Source organism: Pteronotus mesoamericanus, unplaced genomic scaffold (assembly GCF_021234165.1).
Source record: "Pteronotus mesoamericanus isolate MK-2021 breed Mesoamerican mustached bat unplaced genomic scaffold, CSHL_Meso_final contig_181, whole genome shotgun sequence".
Taxonomy (NCBI): domain Eukaryota; kingdom Metazoa; phylum Chordata; class Mammalia; order Chiroptera; family Mormoopidae; genus Pteronotus; species Pteronotus mesoamericanus.
In genome coordinates this window covers 4,699,196-4,726,049 of record NW_026555077.1, presented here as the reverse complement: position 1 = coordinate 4,726,049, position 26,854 = coordinate 4,699,196, and the positions used below count along the sequence as shown (strand labels likewise).

The 26,854-nt window shown below is 39.1% G+C and overlaps 1 protein-coding gene across 1 annotated transcript in view; it reads right to left on the bottom strand.

Annotated features, from left to right (window-relative positions):
• The window catches only part of AK5 (adenylate kinase 5), a 202,618-nt gene that overhangs the window by 95,798 nt on the left and 79,966 nt on the right, over nucleotides 1-26,854 (bottom strand). Inside the window, exon 7 of the mRNA XM_054566867.1 lies at nucleotides 950-1,040. Within this exon, the coding sequence (XP_054422842.1) occupies nucleotides 950-1,040 (91 nt within the window). The remainder of the gene's footprint in view (nucleotides 1-949; nucleotides 1,041-26,854) is intronic.

Genomic DNA, 26,854 nt, shown 5'->3' with positions numbered 1-26,854 from the left:
AGTGGCGGTCTTGTTTACATGATCTTCCATGCTTCTCAACCGTCCATCTTTCCCTGCAATAGGTCATCGTTTGTAAATATCACTGGAAACTTATGCAGGTGAGTTTTTATCAGTTATCTGTGCTCTGTGGGTCTGCCCAGAAGGACTACTGCCTTGTCTTTTTATTCTGCCTTTCTTTGAAGCTACTCTCAGTGGGCTTTAAATATTGGTTTAAAATTTTAAGTGCTAAGCTTTTTTTCTTTACAGCCCAGAGCTTTTTGATCTTTACCCACTGAGGCTTATAACTGAGGAAAAAAGATCAGGACTGGGCCAAGATTTGAGTCATTCACAGAGAATTCATAGTACTCGGGGACAATGAGTTGACCCTGAGAGTGAAGGAGAGTGACGGAAGGGTCAAGGACAGAAGTGTGGGCACTGCCTCCTCTCGGGTGGGATCGCTCTGCATTACCACCCACTGTCAAAGGCCTTCAGACCTCCAGGCGAGACTGCTGGGAAGAGAAGGGGCAGGGCCGCAGCAGGGACTGTGGGTCACGTGGGGGTGGCTCTCCGAACTAAGAGGAGGCTTTTGCCAGGAGGAGAAGGAGAGAGGCCCGTACAGGTTAGGGAGTCCTGGAGGAATTGTAACTTGGAATTCTTGCACAAAGTATGGGCTAGATTAGACTTTTTTCAATTATAGTAATATAGGTCTTACGCTACATTGTGACTTCCTCCTAATTTATGTATGTAATGACTGGAAGAAGAGCAGTAACTTTAAGAGCCAGATGTATAGTCCTTTTTTTTTTCCTTCCGTTTTGTGCCTTTATTTTTAGACCAGAAAATATAAAGCTCACAGGACAGCGTCATCCTTAAAACCTTAGAGCACTTTGTTGAGCTCGAATCTTACTACAAAACCCCAGACACTTGGCACGTGACCAGGACATATTGTTGCCCAAAGGACACAGTGACTTACCTGCTGCAGCCTCTTTGTTTGGAAATAACTTGCTGTCAACTGCCATGCTGATGTCATAGAACACCTCATCCTCGTCTCGGTCAGCATCAAACTGGGGGAAATCAGGACACACAAGTTGGGAACATGAGAACACATAAATTAGTTCATTCCAAAATATCATAAGTGTGCTTCACACAGTTGTATCCTTAATGAAGCAGGACCATGGGAATTAAAGCTCTCCAGCCTTTAATCAGACACTTACCGAGTTTTTTAGGCCAGGCCTCATAGAAAACAGAAAGGGGTATTAGCGAGTAAATTAAACTGGGAAACTAGGCAATGGTACGGTCAGTTATGGTTAAAAAATTAGTAGACTATTCTTAATTTACGAAGTAAGCTTTGGAAAAAAGGAAAACTGAAATTTATTTTGTGTTTTTCTGGCTTACTTTTATTTTTAAATTTAAAAAATCTCATGAAAATATTTAGTTCTAAATCATAGGGAAATGATTTTTTCTCCTATATTGTTAAAAAGAAACCCCAAATCAAATTTTAGTTACCATTCTAGATACTGTAAATAGTAATAGATGTAGTCTATAGACACTATATATTTAGATGTAATACAAATTACAGAATTAAGTATTTATTTTACCATTCCCTAAAATTTACAAAATTTTGAAGAAACATGTGGTTATATTTATAAGTCCTCTATTGTCTAAGCTGTGAAGAGTTTACCTAAACACACTTCTATCTCCCTTGTTTTCAAAAACAGCTTTATTGAGTTATAACTGACATACAATAAATTGCACATATTTAAAGTGTACAGTTTTGACTTCTGTAGACACCTATAAAACTGTAAAAATAAAAATAATGAACATATCCATCACCCCCAAAAGTTTCCTGTGTCTCCATAAAAATTCCTTCCTCCTGCCCCCTGCCAGGTGATCACTGGGTTGCTTTCTGTAACTAAAGATTATTTTACACCTTCTAGAATTTCATACGAAAGGATTTTTACAGGATGCCATCCTTTTGTCTGGATTGTTTCACTTAGCACGATTATTTCGAGATTGGTCAATGTTGTATCCATAGCTCATTCTTTTTTCATTGCTGAGTTGTATTTCATTGTATGGATATACTATTAATCCCATCCTGGATATCTTTCAGCTGAGATATTATAGTTTTCATTTCTAGATGTTTGATTTGAGTGTTTAAAAATATCTCTGTCACTACTTATGGTTTGAACATCTGAAATACAATTAGAGTAACTTTAAAAAATTTTTTCATTGATTTGAGAGAGTGATAAAGGGAGAACATAGATTTGTTGTTCCACTTATTTATGCATTCATTGGTTGATTCTTGTATGTGCCTTGACAGGGGACTGAACCCACAACCTTGGCGTATGGGGACAATGCTTTAACTAATGAGGTACCTGGTCAGGGCCAATTACAGTAACTTTTAATGTCCTTCTCTGCTAATTCTGACATTTGGTGTCAGTTCTGAGTTAGTTCTGACTTACATTTTTTCATTATTTTGAACCATATTTTCCTGTTTCTTTTCACACCTGGTAAATTTTTATTGGCTACCAGGCATTTTGACCATATTAGATGCTAGGTATTTTCAAATTCTTGTAAATATTATTGGCTTTGTTCTGGAATATAGTTTAATTACTTGGAAACAATTTGATCCTCTCAGGTCTTGTTTTTAAAGATTTGTTAGGCTGGACCAGAGCAATGTTTAGTTTATGGCCAATTATTTCCCACTGTAGAGACAGGACTATCGTTAAGTCCTCTCCCCAGTGCCTTGTGAGTTAATAAGTTTGTCAGTTTGACTGGTAGAAATAGGCTCTCTCACTCTTCCAAGCCCGGTGTGAGCACCAGCTACTACTGTTCCCACTAATTCTCTTGGGTGATTTTTCCCCCTCAGGTTCAAGTAGTTCTCTCACACGCATGCCCTGATTAGCACTCTGCTGAATGCTGAGAGTGAACCCTCTGCAGATCTCCGCTGCTCCCCATTCAGCTCTCACATCTCTGATACTTCGTGCTCTGAACTCGAGCTACCTCAGTCTCCTGGACTCTCAGCTCCATCTGCTCAGCTCATGGAGTGCAGCAGCCTGCACAAGGCATCCCTCTCCTGCACGGCAGCCTGGAGATGCTCCGGCACTAAGCTGGGGCAATTGCGGGGCTCATTGCATTCATTTCCTGTCTCTCAGGGAATCATCCCATTGCTCGATGCCCAGTATCTTGAAAATTACACACACACACACACACACTCCACACACACAAGTATATATAATTTGTTTGATTCATGTGGGAGAGAAAAATCCAGTCTCTCTTATTCCATTTTTGTCAGGAGTCTCAATTCTTTAACTTTAAATCTTAATTATTACATTGCAGATACTTAGGAAGATATAAATGATTTATTCCTTTATATTTTTCTATGGAAATGTTTCATCATTATTATTTTTATTATTTTTAATCCTTACCTGAGGATATGCATGTTGATTTTGAGAGAGAGAGTAAGGGATAGAGAGAAATGGATGTGAAGGAGAAACATCATTCAATTGCCTCCTGTATGTGCCTTGACTAGGGACTGAACCGGCAACCTAGGCATATGCCCTGACTGGGAGTTGAACCTGCAAACTTTTAGTTCATGGGACAATGTGCTAACCAACTTAACCACCTGACCAGGGCTGAAGGGTTTCATTATGCTTAGTGAGGGATACTTAGAAACCTAAATTAGGCCATTTCCTTGCCTCCCCTTACACGGTTGAAACACATCTTATATAGTGCTTCAAAGTGTTTCCAGGGGGGTCCAAACTTTTGGTGTCTCTGGGCCACACTGGAAGAAAAAGAGTTGTGTTGGGCTACACATAAAATACACCGCGACACATAATCACACAAAAATAATCTTATAATGTTTTAAGTAAATTTACAATTTTGTGTTGGGCCGTATTTATTGCCATCCTGGGACGCGTGTGGTCTGCGGGCTGCAGGTGGGACAGCCCTGGGCCTTTCGTTAGGTCGCATTAGCTTCTGGGAAATGTAAGGCAGATCGTTTTCTTTCTATTTTACCGGTGAGGAAATATCTGTTCAGAGATACCACAACCTTCTCAGGTTACACAGGTAATAAGCAGGAGAGCTAGGACTTGAACTGAGGATGACTTTCCATCGCATTAGGCTTCATAGACCATGACAGTAAGACAAATACAGCCCTTCCGCTCAGGGAAGTGCTAACACAGCCCTTTGTCTAAAAGCAGCGGGAGAAAAGCAGGTGGTGATCATCAGGGCAGGTACAAGGAGACCCAAAGGTACGGTTAGTGCTGTCTTAACACACTGCTTCCTGCAGGCATACTCCATGGTCGCTCACTGATTGATTGACTGATTGATTGATTTTTAACTTTCACACAGGATTTGCTATAAGCCTTCGGGTCTTCTTGTTCAATCCAAAAGCCGTATTTAAGTGTTGTGGATCCCAGTTAGGGGTGCAAGAATCTGACTTTCTTAAACAAATAACAGTTGAAGAACTCAAACTGAAAGCAAATAACTGCAAGAAGGTATTCATTTCACCTGTGCCGCCTGATCTTGTTGGGTGTCAGCGTTAGGTCTGGCTATCAAAAGAGCTCCCTCCCCTCCCTGCAGGCTCTTGTGTGGCCCACTCGGACAGAGAAGGTTAATCCTGCCAATGAGGCCAAGTACCCCCTGGACACAGTGAAGATTGAGGTATAAATGGAAGCAGCAACTGGTAGAGTCTGCCTGGCCAGGGGATGTGGAGGAGGGCGTCCAGGGGTTAGGCTACAGAGCAATCAGGTATTTTCATTTTACTTCAGTGCCACAGCCTTTCATGGCTGGTGAAAGGAAGGTAAACCTGGATGTTGCTATAAAACTTAGTTTACCGAATCTTTAAAGAACTCAATTTTTTTCTGCCTCTCTTGTAATTTGGATCTCTTCTTATGTCCATTGTACTATATGCAAAGAGGGTAACTAAACAACACCACTTTTAGTCCTTGAATCTATTTCCAGGTTTATGACAGTAACTGTGTTTACATTTTATGATGCCTAGTATTGACAAATGTTCTATCCCTATATTAAACAAATGAATCCAAAGACCTTTATTTGGTGGGTTTTATTTCCTACAATTTATACTGCCACCCGTCTTACATAAATTACTTAACATTATGAAGTCAGGAATTGGGGACAAAATTTAATTGACAAAATAGTTGTTCTGTTTTTAAAACCTGTTCAGTTCTACCAATTATAAAGCCAAATGGGGAAAAAAAGGAAAGTATATAAGATGCTCAGAATGGTACCTACAATGTCATTAGTTGCACTGTACAAAGATCTTCCTTCCTGTTCAGTTGTAGAGAAAACATGTAGAACAAATGAAGATAGAAACACATATTTTACATCCAATTAGCCTGTTTATTTGACTTTCAAAATATGTTAACTATCATCAGTAAAGGGTAACATCTACTAAGAGGGGTATTATTTTCAATTTTTCTTGGACTTCTGAGGGATGGGTGGGAACATTGTCACTTTATAAATGAAAGAGCACACACTTATGTTTTAGCCAGGGATCCCTAGAAAACAGAGCCTATTGTCAAAACTTACAGGCGTGAACCTTTATTAGGAGTAATGTGTGTGTGTGTGTGTGTGTGTGTGCACGCTCACATGTGAGAGGGAAAAAGGGAAGTGAGGCCAAAAAGGAAAGGAAGTAAATTTATGATGGTGCATTACTGAGCTGTGTATCAGTTTCATAAGAAGACACTGCTGGTTGCTGGGTCTCATGACATCTCAGAACAGTGTGACGGGGGAGTAAGGGAGAGGCATTTACGTGCTGGCTCCTTTCAGGTTTTTCTTTCGCTGGCCCAACTTTTCCCTAACAAGGAGTTAGATCCTCCGGCCACTTCTTTGTTATGTTGCCTCACCTCTGGGGCACCACTGGGAAGGCAGGCGCATGCCCTAGAGATCAGCACAGCTTCTGATCTGGAACCGCGGAAAGGAGCCAGAGCCACTGTGGGTCTGGCGGGGCCTGGGAGCCGCCTGTGCAGGGCTCCCATGCGGTGGGGGTGATGAAGTGGCTGGCTGGGGCAGTCAGCGTTGGTGCGGGTGCCCTGGCTGAGGCCTGGGCATGTGGGGCAGGTAAGTCAGGGGAGGCTTGCAAATTGAGCTCAGGGATATTACAACTGTGCCAGAGCTTGATCTGAATTTGTTTCCTCCTGCAGCAGCTGTTTAACCTTGAACAACTTATTCCCTTTGTTCTTAGCATCTCCACAATGGAGTTGCTGTGAGGCCCAAGGAGATGGTATACTTGACACACCAGCACAGAGCTTGGCATGAACTGTGGTCCTTCTTCTTCTTTTCTCCTTGGGTCCCTAGGGCTGAGGGAGCATATCCTATTAGGCATCATTGATTGCTTCCGTACTTTGGACACACACAGGTGCGCGCGCACACACACTTTTTTTTTTTTTAACTTGGAGACTGAAGAATAAGAAAAGACTTCCTAGGAGTTATTCTATCCTTCAATGGATTTGAACAAGAGATATGTTAAGTTCTAACACAGATTAAAGTATCTAATTATTCAATCCAGAAAGCAAAATGCAAAAGGTAAAACACCATTCATAAAAGCCTATTTGCTGAGTAACTGCTGAGCCCTAGTCTTCACCTGACCACTTGGTAGCTTTTGGACAATGAACGGGAGCCCTGAGGAAGGAAGGAGACACCCACAGAGACAACCTGGCTCTGGGATCACGCAGATGCAGTTGAGGCCTGCTGACTCCTGTATCAGGACAGAATTTAATCCAGATTTCCCACTTCTACAACTCCAGAACTAGTATGGGACTCTTCCCTCCAGTCTTTTAGCAAAAAATGTGGCATACAGTTCTTGGAGAGCTTTCTGATTGAGTACTATCAGAACTGCCACCAAATTGGCAAAGGTTTTTACAAAATGGTAACATGCAGTATTGGAGAGGGTGTATATATGGTGAGTGGAGAACTGGCTTTTAAATCATCAAACATTTTACTTATCTTTGTTTTAGAACAAACTGTACACATCAATGGTTTTTCAGCCAGGAGTAATTTTGTGTGTCCTGTCTTCTTGCCCCAACATTTAGCAATGTTGGGAGACATTTTTGGTGGTCAGACTGGGTGGGGACTGGAAGGAGGTGTCCTGGTTAAGGATGCTACTAAATGTCCTACAAAGCACAAGACAGCCCCCTCCAAACAATGAATTATCCAGTCTAAGATGTCAGTAGCACCAAAGTTGAGAAACCCTCACCTATATCAAGGTGTTCTTAGCAATGCATTTTCTTTAGATTTTTTTAAAAAGGTTTTGAGCTGCAAAAACCTATGATGTTAACTTCAAAATACAAAGGATTGCAGAAGTGATAACACTGCAGGGGTAGCATAGGTAAAGGGTGATAAAGATTCTAAGAATAGAAGTTTATTTACATCTCATGGGTCAGAAACAATCTTCCATGGGCAGGAGTGGTTGGGCCCCACTAGGCCAGGTGATGCCTGAGGTTGGTCCCAGCTCTGAGATTCTGTGATTAGACGAGCACTTTCTCTTTTTGGTGACTGATATATAGTCTCTAGCAATCTTAACAAAACTCTTTTTATTCTGAGAAAAAGAACAGAAGACACAGCTGCATAATCTGTTTTGTGTCCTTTAATATAAGAGGACTGGGGAGGTCAATTGGAAATTTCAAAATAAAATGCTTTCCAAATTCCCTACTTCACTCAAATATTTAATTTGAATAACAAATGTTCTAACAGCTTTCAAATTCATACAAAATTTATCTAGATTAGGAATGGAAATTATAGTATAAGGAGTAGGATCCATCTGAGGCACCACAATGACAGCTTGCATCTTTAATGGCAGAAACGAGTTTTTGTTTTTTTTGGCTTTCAGGCTGCAAGAGGCTGCCCAGATCTTCTCTATAGAGACAGGGATTTCTGCTTTCTTACCTCTGGTAGCTAGGAATGGTAGGTCCATAAAACATCCTAAAGGTACTTGAAAGGGAGAATATCAGTTCAGTCTCTCCAGATTCCATCTTTTTGTTAAATTTAAGTCTGTCTCATCATTTCAGAAGGAAATAAATTGGCTCTGTTATTAGTTTCGCCTCAGTTTTATATACCCCATAAGTATCATTCTCTGCACATCAAAGCAGCTTCTTGAATTTTTTACTGCTCCCTGGTTCCGAATAAGGGATTTCGAGTAAGGGATTTCAATTGAGCAACCTCTTCACCAGTGGCTTTCATCACTTACTACTGGAGATCCCTCAACATGCAAGTAACTCACCCTTCAAATTTTCTTTTTTAATTTTTTATTCTCATTCGAGGACATTTTTTCATTTTTGCTTTTAGAGAGGGGGAGGAGGGAGGGAGAGAGAGACAGACAAACAGACAGACATCGATTGTTCACTTTCTTGCATGTACCTGCAACCTGGGTATGTGCTCTGACTGGGAATTGAACCCACAACCCTTCGGTCTGCAGGATGACACTCCAACAAACTGAGGCACACTGTCCAGGGCTAAATCTTCTTTTTTTTATAGGTTTAGAGATTTCCCTTTAAATGTTTGATTGTTTGGTATTTTTTTTCTCCAACAAAATTGGAGATTGTACTAAAATAGTAATAATTTAAAAATGTGTGGTAACTGGAGTGAAATTTGTAGTTATCAGGAATGGAGTGATGATAGTTTATATTATTCTCCAGATCCACGTTTCTAAACCTTCATAATTAATCACAAAATGAGAAAGAGAAACACCTAAGTGGATTTGGGGGGGTGGGTGGTTAGGGACAATATTCTGTCTGAGAAAGCCACGTCAAAACCATGTTTGGATGAGCAGAATTCTTATGGAATGGCCCTGCTCCATGGAGATGCATAGAACATATTTCCTAACAATGAAATAAGAGCAAACCATGAAAGAAGATAGATCAAAAAACAGACAGGACGGGTATGCAAAGCGACAAGAACAAAACATTAGGAAGCTGTGGCTATCTGACTGGCAGTTTCTTCTTTCCTTAGCTTCTTGTACAGAATCTTTATTTCACTGGATATTCAGATTATAGACAGCATCTAGAATTTTGCCAAGAAAAATTCAACACTATTAAGAGATTTCAGAGAAAATGGTTGCAAAAGTTATGAAGTGTTTCAAGAAAAATTTTCTTCCTTAACTTGAAACCTTAACAATTAATGACTGACTTATCCTGCTATAGAGACCTAGGAAAGAGGGCTAAATTCAGATAGTTTTGATTCCTCTTGCTACACTAGCTCTAAAGACATATTTCAGGATCTTCATCAGCACTCAATAACAAAAGGGCACTAAACACAAGGTAATGTTACTATTTTTAAATATCTCTCTTTTTTTAAAGCATTTTTTAAAATCCTCACTCAAGGATATGTTTATTGACTTTTACAGAAAGAGAAAGGGGTGTGGGAGAGAGAGAGGACTGTCAATGTGAAAGAGAAACATCAATCTGCTGTCTCCTGTATGTGCCCCTACCAGGGATGGAACCCACAACCTATGTATGTGCCCTGACCAGGAATCGAACCTGCAACCTTTTGGTGTATAGGACAATGCTCTAACAAACTGAGCTACCAGGCTAGGGCTAAGCGTCTCTTATGTGCCGTGCATTCTTAGAGGGTTTTTGTTTTATACTTTTGTCATTCAATCCCTACAAAGTTATTTAAAGGGGTGTTATTATCTTCAGATACAAACACTGAGCCTCAGAAATTAAGTAACTTGTCATAGGTCATGTAGGTGGTTGACCCAGGACTGAATCTATATCTGTCTACATCAAACGGTGGGCTCCACCACCCACCCAGGCTGTCAGGATCAGCTTGCAGCCTTAGTCTTAGCTGGGCATTTGCAGAACAAATCAGAGCTTTTAGGAGCACTCTCAAGACAAATCTCTAAGAATCTTCAGATGCTAGACCACGCCAGGTTCAGATGTCATATACTCAAATATTCTTGATTTTATTCTCCATTTTGGAGCCATAGTAGGTGATTTAATTTCTCTGTATGATATGTGTACCATGCTAGGTGGCTGTGCTTGTTGGCAGAACCACCCCTCAGGCTGGAGCATCCGAAGGGGCAAGGACAGGCAAAGTTAACCTGATGTAAGAGGCAGATGGAATCCCAACTCCAGATACAGATCTCTCTGGGGAGCCTTTGGACTAAAGCTATCAATTTCACAAGGAAGTTGGCTACTACCTTCTGATCCTCCTCATCTGTTATTGAGCCTAGTTGTATACTTCACAGCAGTCTTCTAAAATTTCTCTCTGCAGACAGCACTGACTTTTAGATTGTTGACAGGGCAAAAATCACCAAGTGTGGGTTTTACTGTTTTCCTCTTATCACCACTCAATCCTCCCTCTGCAATCAAAGAAAGAGTAGGCCTGCCCTCCTTTTAAGAGCCTTTCTGGCACTGGAGAATAGATTTCTGGCGTGGATCTGTCTCTGGCTGGCACTTCCTGTAGCAGCTGCTGTGGTTCCTCCCCACAGCTCCATCCATCGGCACTTGAGGCATGGCCTGGCCCCGCTACTTCTCCCACATCCTGGCCAGGGCCCCAGCTCTGCCCCTGACTGAGAGGCAGCATTCCAGACTCCTTTCCCAGAGCTCCCTGCTCTGACTGTCTCATGAAGGGATGGTGGATCCAAAGCCAGGCCACCCACAGTAAGAAAGAAAGAGGCTGGACCTTAGGTCACAGTATAAGGTTGCTGATGAGAGACAAGGACCAAAGCATAAATAATCCAGTTTGGTGATGAGAACTGAGATCTGGAACAGGTCCTGAGCTGAAGGGCAGGCATTGCAGTAGTTGATTATTTAAATTTTTCAGGCTCAGGTAGAGACCTGGACAGATATCCTCATTCTGACCATGTCCAGATCATAAATGAATATGAAGTGATCGATATTTTGCTCACTGAATTGTAGGCACTATGATAGAACACATTCAAAATTAAGTTGCTCCATGTGGATTAAAAAAAAAAAAAGAAGAGCCAAACTCATAGAAACAGAGAGTAGAATGGTGGTGGTTTCCAGGGGCTGGAGGGTGGGGGAAATGGGGAGATGTTGGTCAGGTGACTAAGATTTGGGATCTAACGTATAGCACGTATAGCATGTTGACTATAGTTAACAATTGTATAGTTGGAAGTTGCTGAGAAATATCTTAAATGTCACCACACACACAAAATAATTATATGAGGCGATAGTGTTAACTAACCTCATTAAGGTAATCATCTCACACTAAATTCATGCATCAAATCATGTTGTACACCTTAAACTTATACAATGTTATGTCAGTAATATCTCAATAATGCTGGGGGCAAAGTGAAACGAAATTAAATTGCCAAATAAGTTAGTAGATGTCAAAGGATTTAATATTTCATCAAGATGATATTACTGTGTGATATATTGCTTCTTACGCAAAAGTAAATGAAAAAATAGATCGAGAACCCTGCAAATAGATTGATAACATGAATTTTGACAAATAAGTACAGTTTTAGAATATGTCTTAGAACCAATATAGATTCTATCCAATCCCTTGTATTACCTCCATGATGCAATTCAGCAAAGATTTATTGAGCCCCTTCTTTGTGCCAGACATGTGCTGAGCACTGAAAATACGTAGAGGGAACATTATATCATATTAGCTTTTCCAGACTTATTAAGACACCAATGATGGCTAAAATACTTTGAAAAGACTTGATAAAGAAAGGTTAAAAGAAGAGAATGGGGAAGAAGACACAAGATATACTCATCGTAGACAAGAATCACATCGTGCAGCTCCTATTTTTTTCTTCAACTCTACCTCGCAGGGCTCTGAGCCCAGCAGTTAGACAACAAATACTCCTCAAACTGAAAGAAGCAGAAAATTTAATTAATGAAAATACCCTTTTTCCTTTTTATTTTCTCTTCTGTCCTCCCTGCATTCCAGCAATTTGAGGTTGTACAAAACTACAAGGTGGCGGGATAAAGATGCAAACCTTTACCAAGAAAGCTTCCAAACTAAAGAAACTAGTCAACAGTCTCAGAAGTCAAACTTCAGCCTCGTGTGACATCTGGTGCCTTTCCTAATTACAGGCTCCGTTTTCTCCAGTGCTCAAGTGTCTTCTGCTGCAGAGCCTTAAGTGGTACCCTGGAAGCCCGGAAAAAAACGCTGTGCTGCCCAAGAGCCAGATGTGTGACTAGGGGCTAATTTAGGCTCTGGAAAGATCAGGCTCATTCTCTCTTTTTAAATTTATCTTTTTCAATAGAGATCAACCCCACAAAAGCCTCAGGGCAAAATGTTAAACCTGAAAAAAACAAAATTTATGCCAAATTCAAATGCAAAAAAGTTAAGCCTGAGAAAAATGAAATGAATGCCAACTTCAAGTGCAATCTTTAGGTTTCTAGAATGAAGCAGCTTGGATCACACAAAAGAAAAGGCAATATGTGAGCTTTTTACAAAATGACCAACTGACTTTGTAGGACATCTAGAAAATTTATCACATCCCACAGGACTACTTTCTTTCTAAGCAAAACTCTTCCTTATCCTAAAGTAGACAACTCACCATTTCCCCAGCAGCCTAGGGCGCCATCACCACACTCAAACTCTCCCAGGATGTCTCTGATCTTTTCTTTCTTCTACTGCAATCCTTCATTGCAGAAGCAGTGAAGGGAGAGGCAGACCCTCATATTTAGCACCCCCAAATAATGGATGAAGAGAATATTGTTGAGGAAACTCCAGATTTAAAGATTATTTGTGGGTATTCCTAGGCCCTGTGTCTTTTAAAAGCTGTGAGTTACATAATCAGTTTCTCTATTCCCTAGTAAATTCTCATGGTTGGTTTCCATTTACTCAACAAATATTTATTGAGTACTTAACATCTGCTGTAGGTGTCATATGCAAAGATTTTTTACTCCAGTATCATATAACAGCAAGGATTGTGTTTTCATCTTTTATGAATGTCCTCTGTCTGAGTAGGAACTTGCTTTATAGGTAAGTGAGAAAGTGATACTACTATTTATAAATATTTTTTTAAAATTTTATAAATTCATTAATTAAAAAAAATGCCCTGGCTGGTGTGGCTCAGTGCCTTGAGTGCCAGCCTGTGACCGGGAGGTTGCTGGTTCGATTCCTAGTCAGGGCATATGCCTGGGTTGTGGGCCAGGTCCCCAGTGGGGGGCGTGTAAGAGGCAACCACACATTGATGTTTCTCTCCCTCTTTCCCCTTCCCTTTGCCTCTCTCTAAAAATAAATAAATAAAAATCTTTAAAAAAGCATTTAGTGTGCACCTACTATATGCCATGCACTGGAGGTTCAGTGCTCAGAAAATAGGACTCTTGCCCTTAAAGATTTCATAGTCCAGGGAGGGGGTCATAAACTTAACACTAACATTAACACACAAAAAGGGCTGGAACAGAGCTATATTGAAAAGTACAGTGGAGATCAAGGGAGAAAGAAGATTAACTGGTCTCTTTTCAGAGAGAAAAGGGCAATTTAGAAGGAAGTATGGGGCGGGGGGCGTTAAGGATTAAAGAAACTAATGAGCAATACAAGGCATTTGACCCCCAAAATTCAGGACTCATAAATGTCCTCATCTGGGTTATTGGCTGCCCCATCAGATTTAGTGAAGATACTCTTCTATATCTAATAACAATTTATGAATCACAAAACATTCAGCCAGATCTACACTATTTTTTATCTGGTAGGAGAATCAGGTTCCTCAATAATGTCAACCATGTGCTATTTGCTTTGACCACATATGATGCTCAAAGGCACAGAGTGAGACTCTTGAGCTAGACCACTTAGATTCAAATCCGAGATCCATTATCACTAGTTATTTAACTTTGGAGGTGTTGCTGATTCTCTAAGTCTCTTTTCTTATCCATAAAAAGGTGATGACCATAGTACCTATGTCACATGGTTGTAGATTGCTAAAAGGGTTAATTAGGAGAATCCATGATTACTGTGGTGGCACCCAGTAAATTTCAAAATAGTGTTACGTATTACCCTATTAGGGGAGCAGCAAATGGCTGTTTACATAGAATCACATTTTCTGCGAGCATTTGAAAATGAGATAAATTCTCTTAGGTCCCAAATGACTTATATATCTTTCTGACAACTTCCTAGGTCTTATTATTGCTTTTGCTTTTTAGTTTTGCCTCAAAAAGGAGTATAAGGTGTTACAAAAACCATGCCCTAAACGCTAGGCTAGATTTGTGTTCACCCCGAAAGCTGGTAATAATAACTGTATCATAAATGCTTTCTTGAATTTTAAAATACTTTAAAAGAAATCCCACCACTATTTCCTGGTTGGGAAGCCAAAAATGGGAGATTGTAGATAAAGTAATGAATTTGGAATGAGAAACTATAGCAATGACATTAGTACTAGATCACCATAATAGTTCTCCACAGAATATAAACAACAGTCCTTTGACCACTAAAAGGCCATTTCCTTTTGGCATAAAATCATGACCTACTTAGCTGTCTTGTCAGAAGAGTCAGGATCATTATTATAAATGTGCAGACTCCAGTTCTGTATTTGCCTCGTCACAATTAACACAGCTGGGTGACAGCTGAGGGGCTGAACATCATCATCTGAGCACACATTGAAAAGAAATCAATATAGCTTCTCTTTTTAAAATCCAGATATGCAATTTGTAAAGATTTGTAAGTAGCCAGATACTTATCACACTTGAAGATAATATTAGTATTCATTTAAAATGTATTATTTGTTTCTTTTATATATCAAGCGAGTTACAATGGGATTTGGCTTAAACTTTAAGTTGGTTATCTCATATATGGCACGGAGCAAATCAGTAATTACCCTGGAGAAGAGTGAAACAACTCCTTAGAAAGGCCCCAAATGTGTGAGAGGTTTAATCTCATAAGATTTATGGGATTTTGAGTTTGGAAACTCGAGTCTGGGAGGAATGCTGAAAAATAATAAACATCCCCTTTAATCTCATACCTTCCAAAAATATTCATAGCATATTTTAAACTACAACCAGGCAAAACATAAACAACCAATTTATAAAGTATAGTTACATACCTATATATTCAATGGTCAATCTATCATATAACAGAAAAAAATACAGGGAGTCTTCTAGATGTTTCAACCAGTCTTCATGATCCAAAGATTCTAGAATTTCTAATTTTTATTCAAGAACCATCTTGGAGTCCAGAAACCTGACCTTTTAGAACGAGAGCGATGTAGCTGTTAATTCTATCTTCTGAAAGGAAAACAAAGCCACTCTATGAAAGTATATATAACCCAAGATAAGTGGTTTTCAACATTTGTTTTACCCCATTTATTTTACCTTCATCATTTCTGAGCATTCAGTATAATGAAGAGGTTAAGAGGGTGGGCTCTTGTATCATACCAGCTATGTGGCTCTGGAAAACATATCCCTCTCAGTTTCTGCAGGTGTAGAATGGGGTCCAGCAGTTTCTCCCTTAGGTAATAATCCATGCATGGCATCTGCACATGGAAATGTTTTATAAATGCTAGTTACTATTATCTGTTTCTTAGTATCTAGTTCTTCAGAGTCTTTTCTGCAGCATCTATCCATGTGTTTATTTACCCATTAGCTATTTAATTAGCTATTAAATTGAACACCTGCTGAGGGCAGGCACCGTGCAACTTTGACAGTCTGAGGACATTTTATGTGGAGAGGGGACTGAGAGAGACAAATATGAGGTCTGTCCGGAAGGTAGCCAGTCATGTAATATGAGAAAGAGACATTAATTGGAGAAGATACAAGATATAAGACACATTGTACATAGGACAATGCTGTCTCAGTCCCCTTCAAAGTAGGCACCTTGGGACCTCACACAGGTCTCCCAGTTTCCATCAGCTGACCCATCTTATTTTCCTGAATCTCACTGATGGTCTGAAATCTCTTCCCTTTCAAGGGTGATTTTAGTTTTGGGAAAAGCCAGAAGTCACAGGTCGCCAAATCTGGGCTGTAGTGGGGGACTGAGTCACCTGGGTGATTTGATGTTTTGCCAAAAAACTCTTCATGAGATGTGATGCATGAGTGTGTGTGTTGTCATGATGAAGCTGCCAGCCACCAGCTGCCCATAGCTGTGGCCTTCTGAACCATCTGAATAGTTTCTGTGGAGGAATGCTCAAGCTTACTGCAAAATTGGATGCAGATTCATTGCCCTACTTACTCAATCATTTTGAATATGACGGCCACACAGTACAGATGCTCTACCTCCCCCACTGACTAGTACAGTGAAGTCCTCATTGTTCACACATGCACATTCCAGTCCACTCTCCTTGGCTGCCAGGTTACATTGATGTCATGCAAACTGTTCTTGTTGTATTAACAATGGCTGGACTTTTTCCCAACAGAACTCGTATATATATATATGTGGTTGGTACACATATTCCCAGTTATGACTGCCTAACCTCTGGGCCCTTGGCTATGGGTGCCACCTGGCAGCAACTCCCATCTCTGAATCTGCTACGATTCGCCCATGGAACTGCTGGCGAGATCAGGTTGAGGTTGGAATGCTCCTGCAACCAATGACTTGTCTGCCTTCTTTTCCTGCCCTCCCGTTTCCCTGTCTCCATGGCAGGTGTCTTCTGAGAATGCTCCCTCAGGTGCCCCCTCAGAATCTCTGCTGCCATAAAATTCAACCCAAGACAAAATATGCCCATGTATTATTTACATAAAAATTTTGATATATACAGCTTTCAAGTAAATAAATCAGTAATGACTAACCAAAATGTTCTAGAGCTCCTTTAAAATGCATTGGTTAAAAAAAAAGCCCTGGCTGTTATGGCTCAGTGGGTTGAGTACTAGACTGTGAAGCAAAGGGTCACTGGTTCGATTCCCGGTTGGGCACACACCTGGGTTGCAGGCCAGGTCCCCAGTGGGGGGGATGAGAGAGGCAGCCACCCATCGATATTACTCTCCCTCTTTTTCTCCCTCCCTTCCCCTCTTTCTTACTATAAATAAATAACATCTTTAAAAAATGGATAAAAATAATCTATTGTTCTTCTAAAGTGACTGAATACATACATTTTAAGTATTCTTACTAATCCTTCACTGTGTCTTTCCTTATTGTCTTAGCTTCTTTAGAATTTCCTTAAGAAAACTTTGAACCTAAGACATCATGCTACATAATGGATATAAAGTAAACAGAATAAAAATTTTATTTAAGAACTTAAAAAAACATTTTTGGGTTTATTTTTATTTCTTATGCTTTTTTTCAAAGCTGAAATAAAAGGCTTTCTTCCTTTTTGGATGGATTGGTGACTTTTATCATCCTCCTGGATCAGTGTTTATTCCCGTTTATTTTTTTCTTACATTCATCACAAGTGGTCTGAGTTTGTGATTCTTTGTAAGAGTAGGCTGTCAGCTTTGTACATTCTGGGATGAAATGGGATCCTCCACTCTCACCTAGGTGTCCAGTGTAACATTTTTATCAACTGTTTACTGATACTGGTAATGAGGCCATCTACGATATCTATCTATCTATCTATCTATCTATCTATCTATCTATCTATCTATCTATTTATCTATCTATATCTTAGATGGCCTCTAAGGCCATAAGGCATAAGATATATATAAAATATATATACATGGCTGGAAAGCCATGTCTCAGTAAAACGTGCTCTTATCAAAACTTCAACATCTTTTTAAAAAAATAAACCATGACAAATAATGCAATTATGAATAATTCTAGGTAAGTGTGGGGTAAAGGTATTTCACAACTGTTAGAGATCATGCTGTGTCAAAGTAGCTTTTTTTAAAAAATGAAACTAAGCTTTACTGATTGTAACTTGGTGTGATATTCAGGTAAGAACAGAATAAATTTAACATTCTGCAACAATCCTATCAGACAGCTACTTCTTCATAACTGGTGGTCCTTCCTCCAATCACAGAACCGCAGAGCTGAGCAGACCTTGAACGCCCCACTGAGGCCCTCTTCTCATTTCTGAATGCAGACAGACGCGGGCTTGAGGCCCGCCTGCCCTGTGCACCATACTCTATTTTAAAAGAATCTGAGAGAAACTGTGTTTCAAAATAATAACAATATGCTACTATTGCTTATAGCATATAACAATATGCTTATTATGCTATAATAAGGTAGTAATAATTTGCAATTATTTTACTCGCCAACTTCTCCAAATTCTTTATTAATCATACTATCAGTTTATTTAAAAAGCAAAAATTCATTTGCTCCGTCATCCTCTTTTCTGCGGGCGCCTTCTCCTTTCTCCCTCTACCCTCCTGCCACTTTGCCGTACTTAGGGAATTCAGCACTTCCGCAGTGCTGGGCAACCTCTGTGCCCCAGATAATGCTGTTTGCTGTTTTTTCTCCTTCTTTCCTACTGTGAATCCCAGAAACCATGCTTGTGGTAGCCACAGTTTGATCTACTTTCTTTCCCAGCATTTAGAATAAGAATCTGCAAATATCTTTCCCACATGTTTTAAAATTGAATGCTACTATTTTTTCCCAACCTCCACTACTTCCTTCTCTCTGGCAGATGTCGTTTCACCAATAGTGCATCACATCAAAGTAATTCAATGGCTTCCCTCTGGAAATATCAGAAAATCACCCTTAGGGTATCTAGCTTTAAAAAGCACAGGAATTCCAAATGCATACGCTTACAACTCGGGCTTTGGCTTAGTCAAAGGAGTCAGTTACTCTCCTCAATGCCATAAGCTTTAAAGATCCTTAATTATGCTCTTTACTCCCAAGTGTTCTATTTTCCAGACAGAATAGTTCACATTCCATGGGCTAGCTTGTCATTGTCCAGTTCTCCCTTCATCTGTTACACTTTCCCTGATATTCTGGATTTGCTTCCTTAATTTATGCTCTGTGACTCAACCTGCCCATTGAAAGAGCAACTCTTCTCGTCACCCCGCTAAAAAGGCCTTGACACTTTCCACTCTCCTTTTGGCCAAGTGGAGAAAGTTCAAGGCTATAATCAATCTTCTTCTTCTTCCTTTTTTTTAAAAAAATAAATCTCATCCCTCCCACATGTTGTTTTCAGTAATGCGTAACAGCTCAGGCTTTATGTAGCTGACAAGATTTTAAAACTATTTCTCCCACACTTCATTTTAAATTGTCATAGTTTCCCATACAAGAGGAATGCTTAATGTGAAAAAAGAAAGATAAGTTCCAGAGTATTTGAGAGAGAGAAAGAGAGAGAGAATATGCATGACTGAAGTGACGATAGTTCAGAAGAGAATACACCTGTTAATTTGCTCCCTAAATGTAGCATTTAACAGGGACAGGGAATCTGTGACTGCTGATTCACTTGTCCTTCCCTTTAATGACAACCATCTGCTAATACAGCAGCTTGACTTTTACCATAAAATATGGACGTCCCTTTAGAGATCTTTGAGGCTGATATGAATAAGCAATTAATACCCCAAACTTGTGATATTCTGTTTGAACAGCCATGACAGAAAAAAAAAGTCATAGAGTAGAGTAAGTGGGATTCAAACCTTCAGTCTGTTTACTTATGTAATGACAATGAAACTTTTAAACAACATGATTATTAATGTTCCATTATGTCAGGATGGATCAAGGAACAGCAATGCTTGTTCTCGTTTAAAATGGCAGAATAATAAGAAAATAAGCAGCTGAGAAATCAATGTTAGAAGAAGTATCCAGGCGGTGGTTTTCGCAGCCAATTTTAACCAGAAGTAATGGTTTATCCTGCCTTAAGCAAACCTTTAATAATGGAAAATCCAGTCTTGAACAAAAGATAAATGAGGGGATCATTATTTGCTTTTAAGCGACTTAAGTTTTTCCATAAAAGTGCTGCTAGTCAGACACCAGGTCCTGTTAGTTCTCAACAGAATGTAACTAATTTTGAACAAGATGCAGGAGGTTTGTTCCGGCTCCATTCTGTGAGTAACATGAAGTGTGATTTGGAACTTGCTGGAGGAGTATCTTCACTTTCAAATGGAGACATTCTGGGTCCAGTCGGTGGTTTTTAACTTGGGAGTCTCCCTGGGGTTTCAGAAAGCCGTGGTAAGTATCCATAGGTTCTTTTCTAGGTGTTTTGTATTTCAGAATGCCTAGTGGAAATTGTACTTTTATCCACAGAAATGCTCTCAAAGCCAAATAAAACTGTGAGTTTCTTTGCTTCCACTTGTCAACTTGGTAAATCAACAGTGATTAGCTCATGCAAATCAAAGGCCCTGATGGGCTGCAAGAACATTCTAGAAATTTCCAGTGTCCACTAGGATAAAAAAAATTCTTAAGTTTCTCGGAGGTGAAAATATTGTGAATACTTACTTTTTCCATTTGTCACATTTTAATATCTTTCCTTTCCATCACCACTGCCCTTGTTACAGTTAAAATCACTCTCGTCTCCTAGCTGGAATATTGCAATAGCTGCTTAAGTCTTTTTTCGGCTTCTGTTCTGGTCTTACCCAACACACCAGCACCAGGCTGAGCTTGCCTACAGCTTGCTAAACAATGTCTGGGGACTTACTTCCTACAGAATGAAGCCCACGCTTGACATGGCCCCTGCAGGCTGGCCTTTCATACCTGCTCCCACAAGCGTGGCGGGGTAGTGTAGGGAAACCAAAAGCTGAATCTCTCTCACCTAGGTGATTTATTTAACCTTTCTGGGTCTCAGTTTCCCCATCTTTAAAACACAGTTAGTAATATCCACCTTTTGTATTTTAGTAAGGATGTGATATAACACCTGCTTTAGATTGCATTGGTTTTCAAGGCCTGTGTGAGAGGCATACTTAAAGCACTAACCCAGAACAGTTATTTATGGTTTTTAGGTGCATGTGACATACAAGTTATCATCTGAGAAATGTCATGCAATGAAAGCATGAATATTAAACAGTATTAACAAAGTCTACCATCTCTCCTCTTTCTGTCCCTTACATTTATTTGTGTTCAAATTTCAACACAGACATATTGCCTATACTTTAAAGTCAGATATTCCCTGCTGAAGCCCAAGTCATAGGTTCATGACATAGAACATGTCCTCCTCCACCCTGAAATTTACTAGATTTGCAGTCTCTCACTGCTACCATGAGGATTATTTGGATCATTAGGAACAAAGGACCTAAATGTGACACTCAGTGATCCTTTAAGTCTATACAGAGAACCTTTGAGAATCTTGGATGCTAATCATTGAAGTGGGCTCTAATCCAGTATAACTGATGTCCTTAAAATAAACTGATGTTTTTATATTAAAACTGATGTCCCTTAATACAAAAGACAAATAATCCTGATATCACTTGTTGTCAATAGAGAAAGGAAACAAGAAACCTCGAATCCCTCTTTTTCAGGGGTCTGTCCCAATGGGGATTAACGAGCTCTGAAAACCACAGTGGGCCGGTCTCCAGAGGGGGTCCTGAGGATGGCAACTGCAGCCATTGAAGCCAGGGGGGACCTTATCCAGGAGGGAGACAGACATCTGGAGCTTTCTGCCAAGGTACACCAGAGCCTGGGGTCTCTGCCTTACATTGCTCCTTCCTAATTAATCACTGGTCCTTTTCATACCAGATCATCCTTGACCCACCAAGGTCAAAGGAAATTACAAAATATTCAAATCACAAGACTGTGGGATAATGCTGCTTGAGTGATTGAGACTGGGGGTGGGGGGAGGAATTAAGACGCATGGTTTTTACAGGGTAGGAACATAGTATATTCTCTCTAGTTCCTGCTGTGGTATGTTTTTGCCCAGATCTCCCAAGACTGTGAAAGCATGTCCATCTCATACAATGCAGCTGCAATAATAACCCACCTCAAACTCTGTTAAACCTCTTCTCTGTTCAAACATATTGCAGTCTGTTGCCTTAAGAAATCTAAAACTTGCCTTCGCCTAGAGACTTTAAGTACTTCCGGCACCTCAATTGCATCAACCCTGGTCCTTATTGTTGCCTTAACAGCTCCGTTATCTTCCCTGAAGAGCTTCCTCAGGTTTTCATACTTCTTCAAGTGTCCTTTCTTCAGTTCATATGATGGTTTCTCCCGATTCTTCATCAATCCAAACTTGCTTTAATATACATCTATAATCAGACTCACCTTCAAACACCGTAATACTGCTTCACATGTAGAGTAAGAACCTTATGACAATATAATTCCAAACCCCACCTCTCATCTTCTGTGCTCATGCATTTTTCTTTCTTTTTTTTTTTTACAGTTTACATTGTCATATACTTTATTCTTACATATGCAATAAACAAACACCAAATACATGCCTATTGTTTTTTAGACAGTTTTTTTTGAGTAATTAAAAATGAGAAGAAAATGAGTTTTCCTTTAATATTTCTTGAATTGTAGGTCTGCTGGCAGCAAATTCCCTTAGCTTGTATTTGTCTGAGGAACTCCTAATCTTTTCATTTTTGAAAGGTATTTTCACTGGATACAAAATTCTTTGTTAACTCTTTTTTCATTTCAGCGCTTTAAAGATTTTACATTACTGTCTTTGGCTTGCAAGTTTTTGACAAGAGGTGCTGTGCTTCTTTGCTCCTCTTTATATAACATGTCTTTTTTCTTCTGGCTGCTTTCAACATTTCCTCTTTGTCTCTTGTTTGCAGCAGTTTGATTATTACATGCTCAGATGTTTTGCTTGTTTTTTAATTTACCCTGCTTGATGTTCTTTTTTCATTTTTTCCCTTCCATGTTTCAGTTGGGTAATTTCTATTGACCTGACTTGATGTTCTCTGCTTCTTTCCTTTGCTGTGTGGAATAAAATTGTTTCATGATTTTCAGAAAAATAACATCATAAAACAACATGATAAGTGCTATCAAGGAGGTATTTACAAGTTGCTATAGGAACACAAAGGAGGAAGGTTTCATTGAGTTAAGTCTGAAAGAATGAGTAGGAATTCTCCAAGAGTAAAAAGCATGCAAAGTAACATCTTTTCCAAAAGCACAGAGGTATGAAAATGCATCCTTCATTATGGAACCATTAGTATTTCAATAGAGTAAGAAAGAAACACGACAGAATAAACATGTTCATGTCAAGGTATCTTCATGTTACACAAGAGATAGGAAAAGAGTGAAAGATTTTAAGCATTTGAGTAACATGAGGGTACATGTCTGGGTTGGAAAAAAGGAAAGCAGTGAGTTATTAGAGCAACACTAGCAAGAAGAAAAGGGGGGTAGGGGTTGGCAGACACAAAGTGAAACCTGTAGCAGCAGGAATTAAAGAGGAGAGGCCAAGCTGAAGATATATCTAGAAGTTAGGATGACGAGAACATGGGCACTGATTAGACATGGGAGTGTATGAGAGAGGGTGGTCAAGGGTGACAGGTTTGTGACATGGTCCTCTCAGGAGATGATGTTGACATTTAGTGAGGGAAGGAATGTAGGAAAAAAAGAAGGTGTAGAAAAGGGCAGAAATTGTAAATTCAGTCTTGAACAAGTTGTGTTAAGTTGGCCTCAGGACATCCAAGTAGAGAGGACCCACTCTCAGGGAGTCTGATATATTGTTTTTGAGCTCCCACAGGGAGCACGGGCAGCAGAGGGGTGGGTCGAGAGAGAAGCCATGAATGACAATATGACACCATCTGAGACGGGAAACAGAAACCATGAAAGATGAGGAGAGTACATACTTTGGGGGCCAGTGATTATCATATTACTTTGAAAACTCAAGTAGAGTGATATAATTGCTTATTTCAACTTAACTACCGAACAATGTTATTTAATGGTGTTGCTTAATGGAAGTGGAACTCATGTTTATTTTTCATCTTATCCATATCCTTTTTAATTTGGCTTTCATTGTGCAACCTTTCTAATAAATACAACACTAAAATTCCAACGGTTCTTTTTGAAAATCAAAGAGAAAAAAAATCAAAGAGAAGACCCATAGGAATAGCTACATACATCACTGATCAAGTCAGTAAAAAAAAGGATAAAAAAGACACGCTTTCCCTGGCACTGAGTGCACTTAAGTTTCCACTTTTGCTTTAGCTGCAGGCAGAGCAGGCTCCTCCCCGCCGGCCATCAGTACCTGCCTCAAACCACTTGCCCTCCCTCTTGATTTGCATTAAGTAACTAAGTGAGTATGATAAGAGAAGGATGGAGTCTGAACCATGTGGCAGTAGACTCTAAATCAAATTATTGTCATGCTCCCTAATTATTGTTCATTGTCTGGAGTCTCAAGTGACACAAACCAGTGGTGCCCTCTTGAGTTTTCGTGCAGCGCCAGAAGTCTGAGGCTGTGGTGAATGTGTTAAACACTGAACCATAACTTTTACTGCTGGTTTTTTCCCATAGAAAACTGTGAAATAAATCAGTAGCTATTACACAAATCTCTAGTAACTAAAATACATAGCTCTTGGTAGTTGACAATATATTTGTAGCTACATGCTTTCACATGAGCATCACAGCAACCTAGTGAAACAGATATTAATATGATTTATCCATTTCCAAAAATGAGAAAACAGGTTCAGAAGTGATTAGGTCATAAATGTGGCAAGTGGTGGGGTTAGAGCTATGCTCAGTCTTCCAAATTCCAAACTGTGATCCTTTCCTTACATGACACTACCTCCTGTATGACATTAAATAACACTTGGGATCTGTTTGATTATTGCAGAGTCTCTGATTAGCTGCATTCTGTTGTGTGGGAATAGAAAAGAAGTGGCTAGTCCTGCGTTAAAATGATCCAATGTCCTAGCCTTACAGATCGCCTACTGTGTAAAATCCCAAGACAGGGACCTAGGAAACAGCTCTAAAGGAGAGCTGAAAATTCAGTCCATCACAATATTTGGGATCTACTGCAATTCAGAAAACAAAAACAAAACAAAAACAAAAATCCCTTCTCACATTGCACAAAACATGAAGAGAATGTAGATGGGGCACAACACATCTACATACAAGCACCTGTCAGACAAAATATGTTGGCATTTCTGCTTTAGGTCAATGATCTGAACTGCTCTGCATTACTTTGCAGCGCTAAGAGCACAGGTTTTGACTGCCTTAAATCACAGAGCTCTTTCTCTTTAGCTGCATCATCCTGGCAAAGTACTTTCAAATCTCTCTGTAGCCTCAGGTTTCTCATCTATAAAGCGCAACTAATGGTACCTTAAAGCAAAATGGTATTGGGAAGACTAAATGAGATAATAAATACAGGTCTCTTAGCTCACTGCCTGGCACATAAGAATCACAGAGTAATTAGTGACCTTATTATTGATGGTACATAAGGCCCATGTAAAAAGGAAGATTAATTTTATGAGTTTGGTAAGAATGCATTTACTAATATAATTAAAATTGAGGAATCAGATAAACTTAATGAACATGAAAATAATGTATTAACTGCTTTTGCAATGATAATTTTTAGATCTCTCTATTATATATTAACTCCATAAACCAAAACTATACTTATGAAAAATAAGTCTCAAGAATAAAGCATAATTGGAAGGGATATTGGTAAATGCGACCTCTTGGCTTTTTTTTTTCTTGGTTCTTAAAAAAGAGCATTACTTCAATTGTCATGAAAGAACTGTAATAGAGAACTTTAACCCAAAAGGAAATTCTTATTTGGGAGGACTTCATGATAACGACTTGAAGAATTAACTGGTCACTTTACAAGCAAACAAGGTAGAAGAGAAAGAATAATAGCAAGCTTAAGGGTATTTTTCTTGGCTAAGAAAACTAAGCTGGGAACTGAACTATTCAAGGACAAATTACCATGGCTTTTCTGAAGTGGTTTAATTTTAAAAGCAATTTGCTTATCAATTTTAAATTATTATGAGATAGTACTGAGAATGGTAAGCAAACAAGAAGTTAAAATTAAACTCCATATTTTTGGCACATGCTTTAGTTGAGAATTGAGATACCAATCTAATTTCAGGTGTGACTCCATATTTTTGGCTCACTAATTTCAGTCCCTACATATCCAAAGTGATTTGGTACATAATTTCTCTGGATCAAAGAAAGAATAGTTTCAGAAATTCGCTCTTAAACATCAGCCTTTTGACATTAGTGAGTTAAATTAGTGAGAATTGAGATACCAATCTAATTTCAGGTGTGACTCCATATTTTTGGCACATGCTTTAGTTGAGAATTGAGATACCAATCTAATTTCAGACTCCAAGCTAGAATTCATTCAGTTGGAAAACGATGGTGTTCTAAATGGAAATTGCACAAATGACAAATTTATCCATATACGTATTTTTATGGGCTAAGAGGCATACATACATTTTCTTGGGCAATTTTTGATGTTATTTAGAATAATATTCTGATATACTGATTACAGTGTAACGTTTAAGATTTAGGAGTTAATTTAAAAGGGGAGAATATATTCATTTCATCAAAAGCATTTTCAATTTACTTCAGAGAGTGTACAATGAAATTTTGAATAATGATCTGGCAATTGGATTACTATCTATTATGGAGTCTATTCAATCATATGTTTATTATTTTATTTACTCTATAATTCAACAGATATTACTATATTCCTATCTGTTATGTTATTATTATAACGATGATTAAGATAGAGTTGTCCTCCTCACGGAACTCACAGTTATAAGGTCAAGAAGACAAATTCTCTACTGAATAAAAAGTGACACTAAATGCCACCTAAGGTCTCTCTCATTTTTAAGTCTATGTCTCAACTATAAAGTATATTTTTAAAATGATAGTGCTCAATCCTGGCAAGAGCACCGGGTGGTGGGGACTCTGTGTGTCCAACTAGTGGCTGTATAAACTGTTAAAAACTTAATTTGGAAAGTAACTGTGCAATTGTATAAAGTCTAAAAAGAACCAGAAATTTCACAACTTGGAAACAATTCTGAAAAAATAATAGTTAAAAATGTGGACATAAATAAACAAAGGTGCTTGTCATAGCTTTATAATGGTAAACACCTGGAATTCTAAACATCAAAGAATAAAAAAATGGCTAAGCAAATTAGATAGGTCCCTAAGACAGAATGCAAAGTAGCCATAAAATGGTATTTATGTGTCATTTTGAATTGGCAAAAAGTCTAAGAACAAAAAT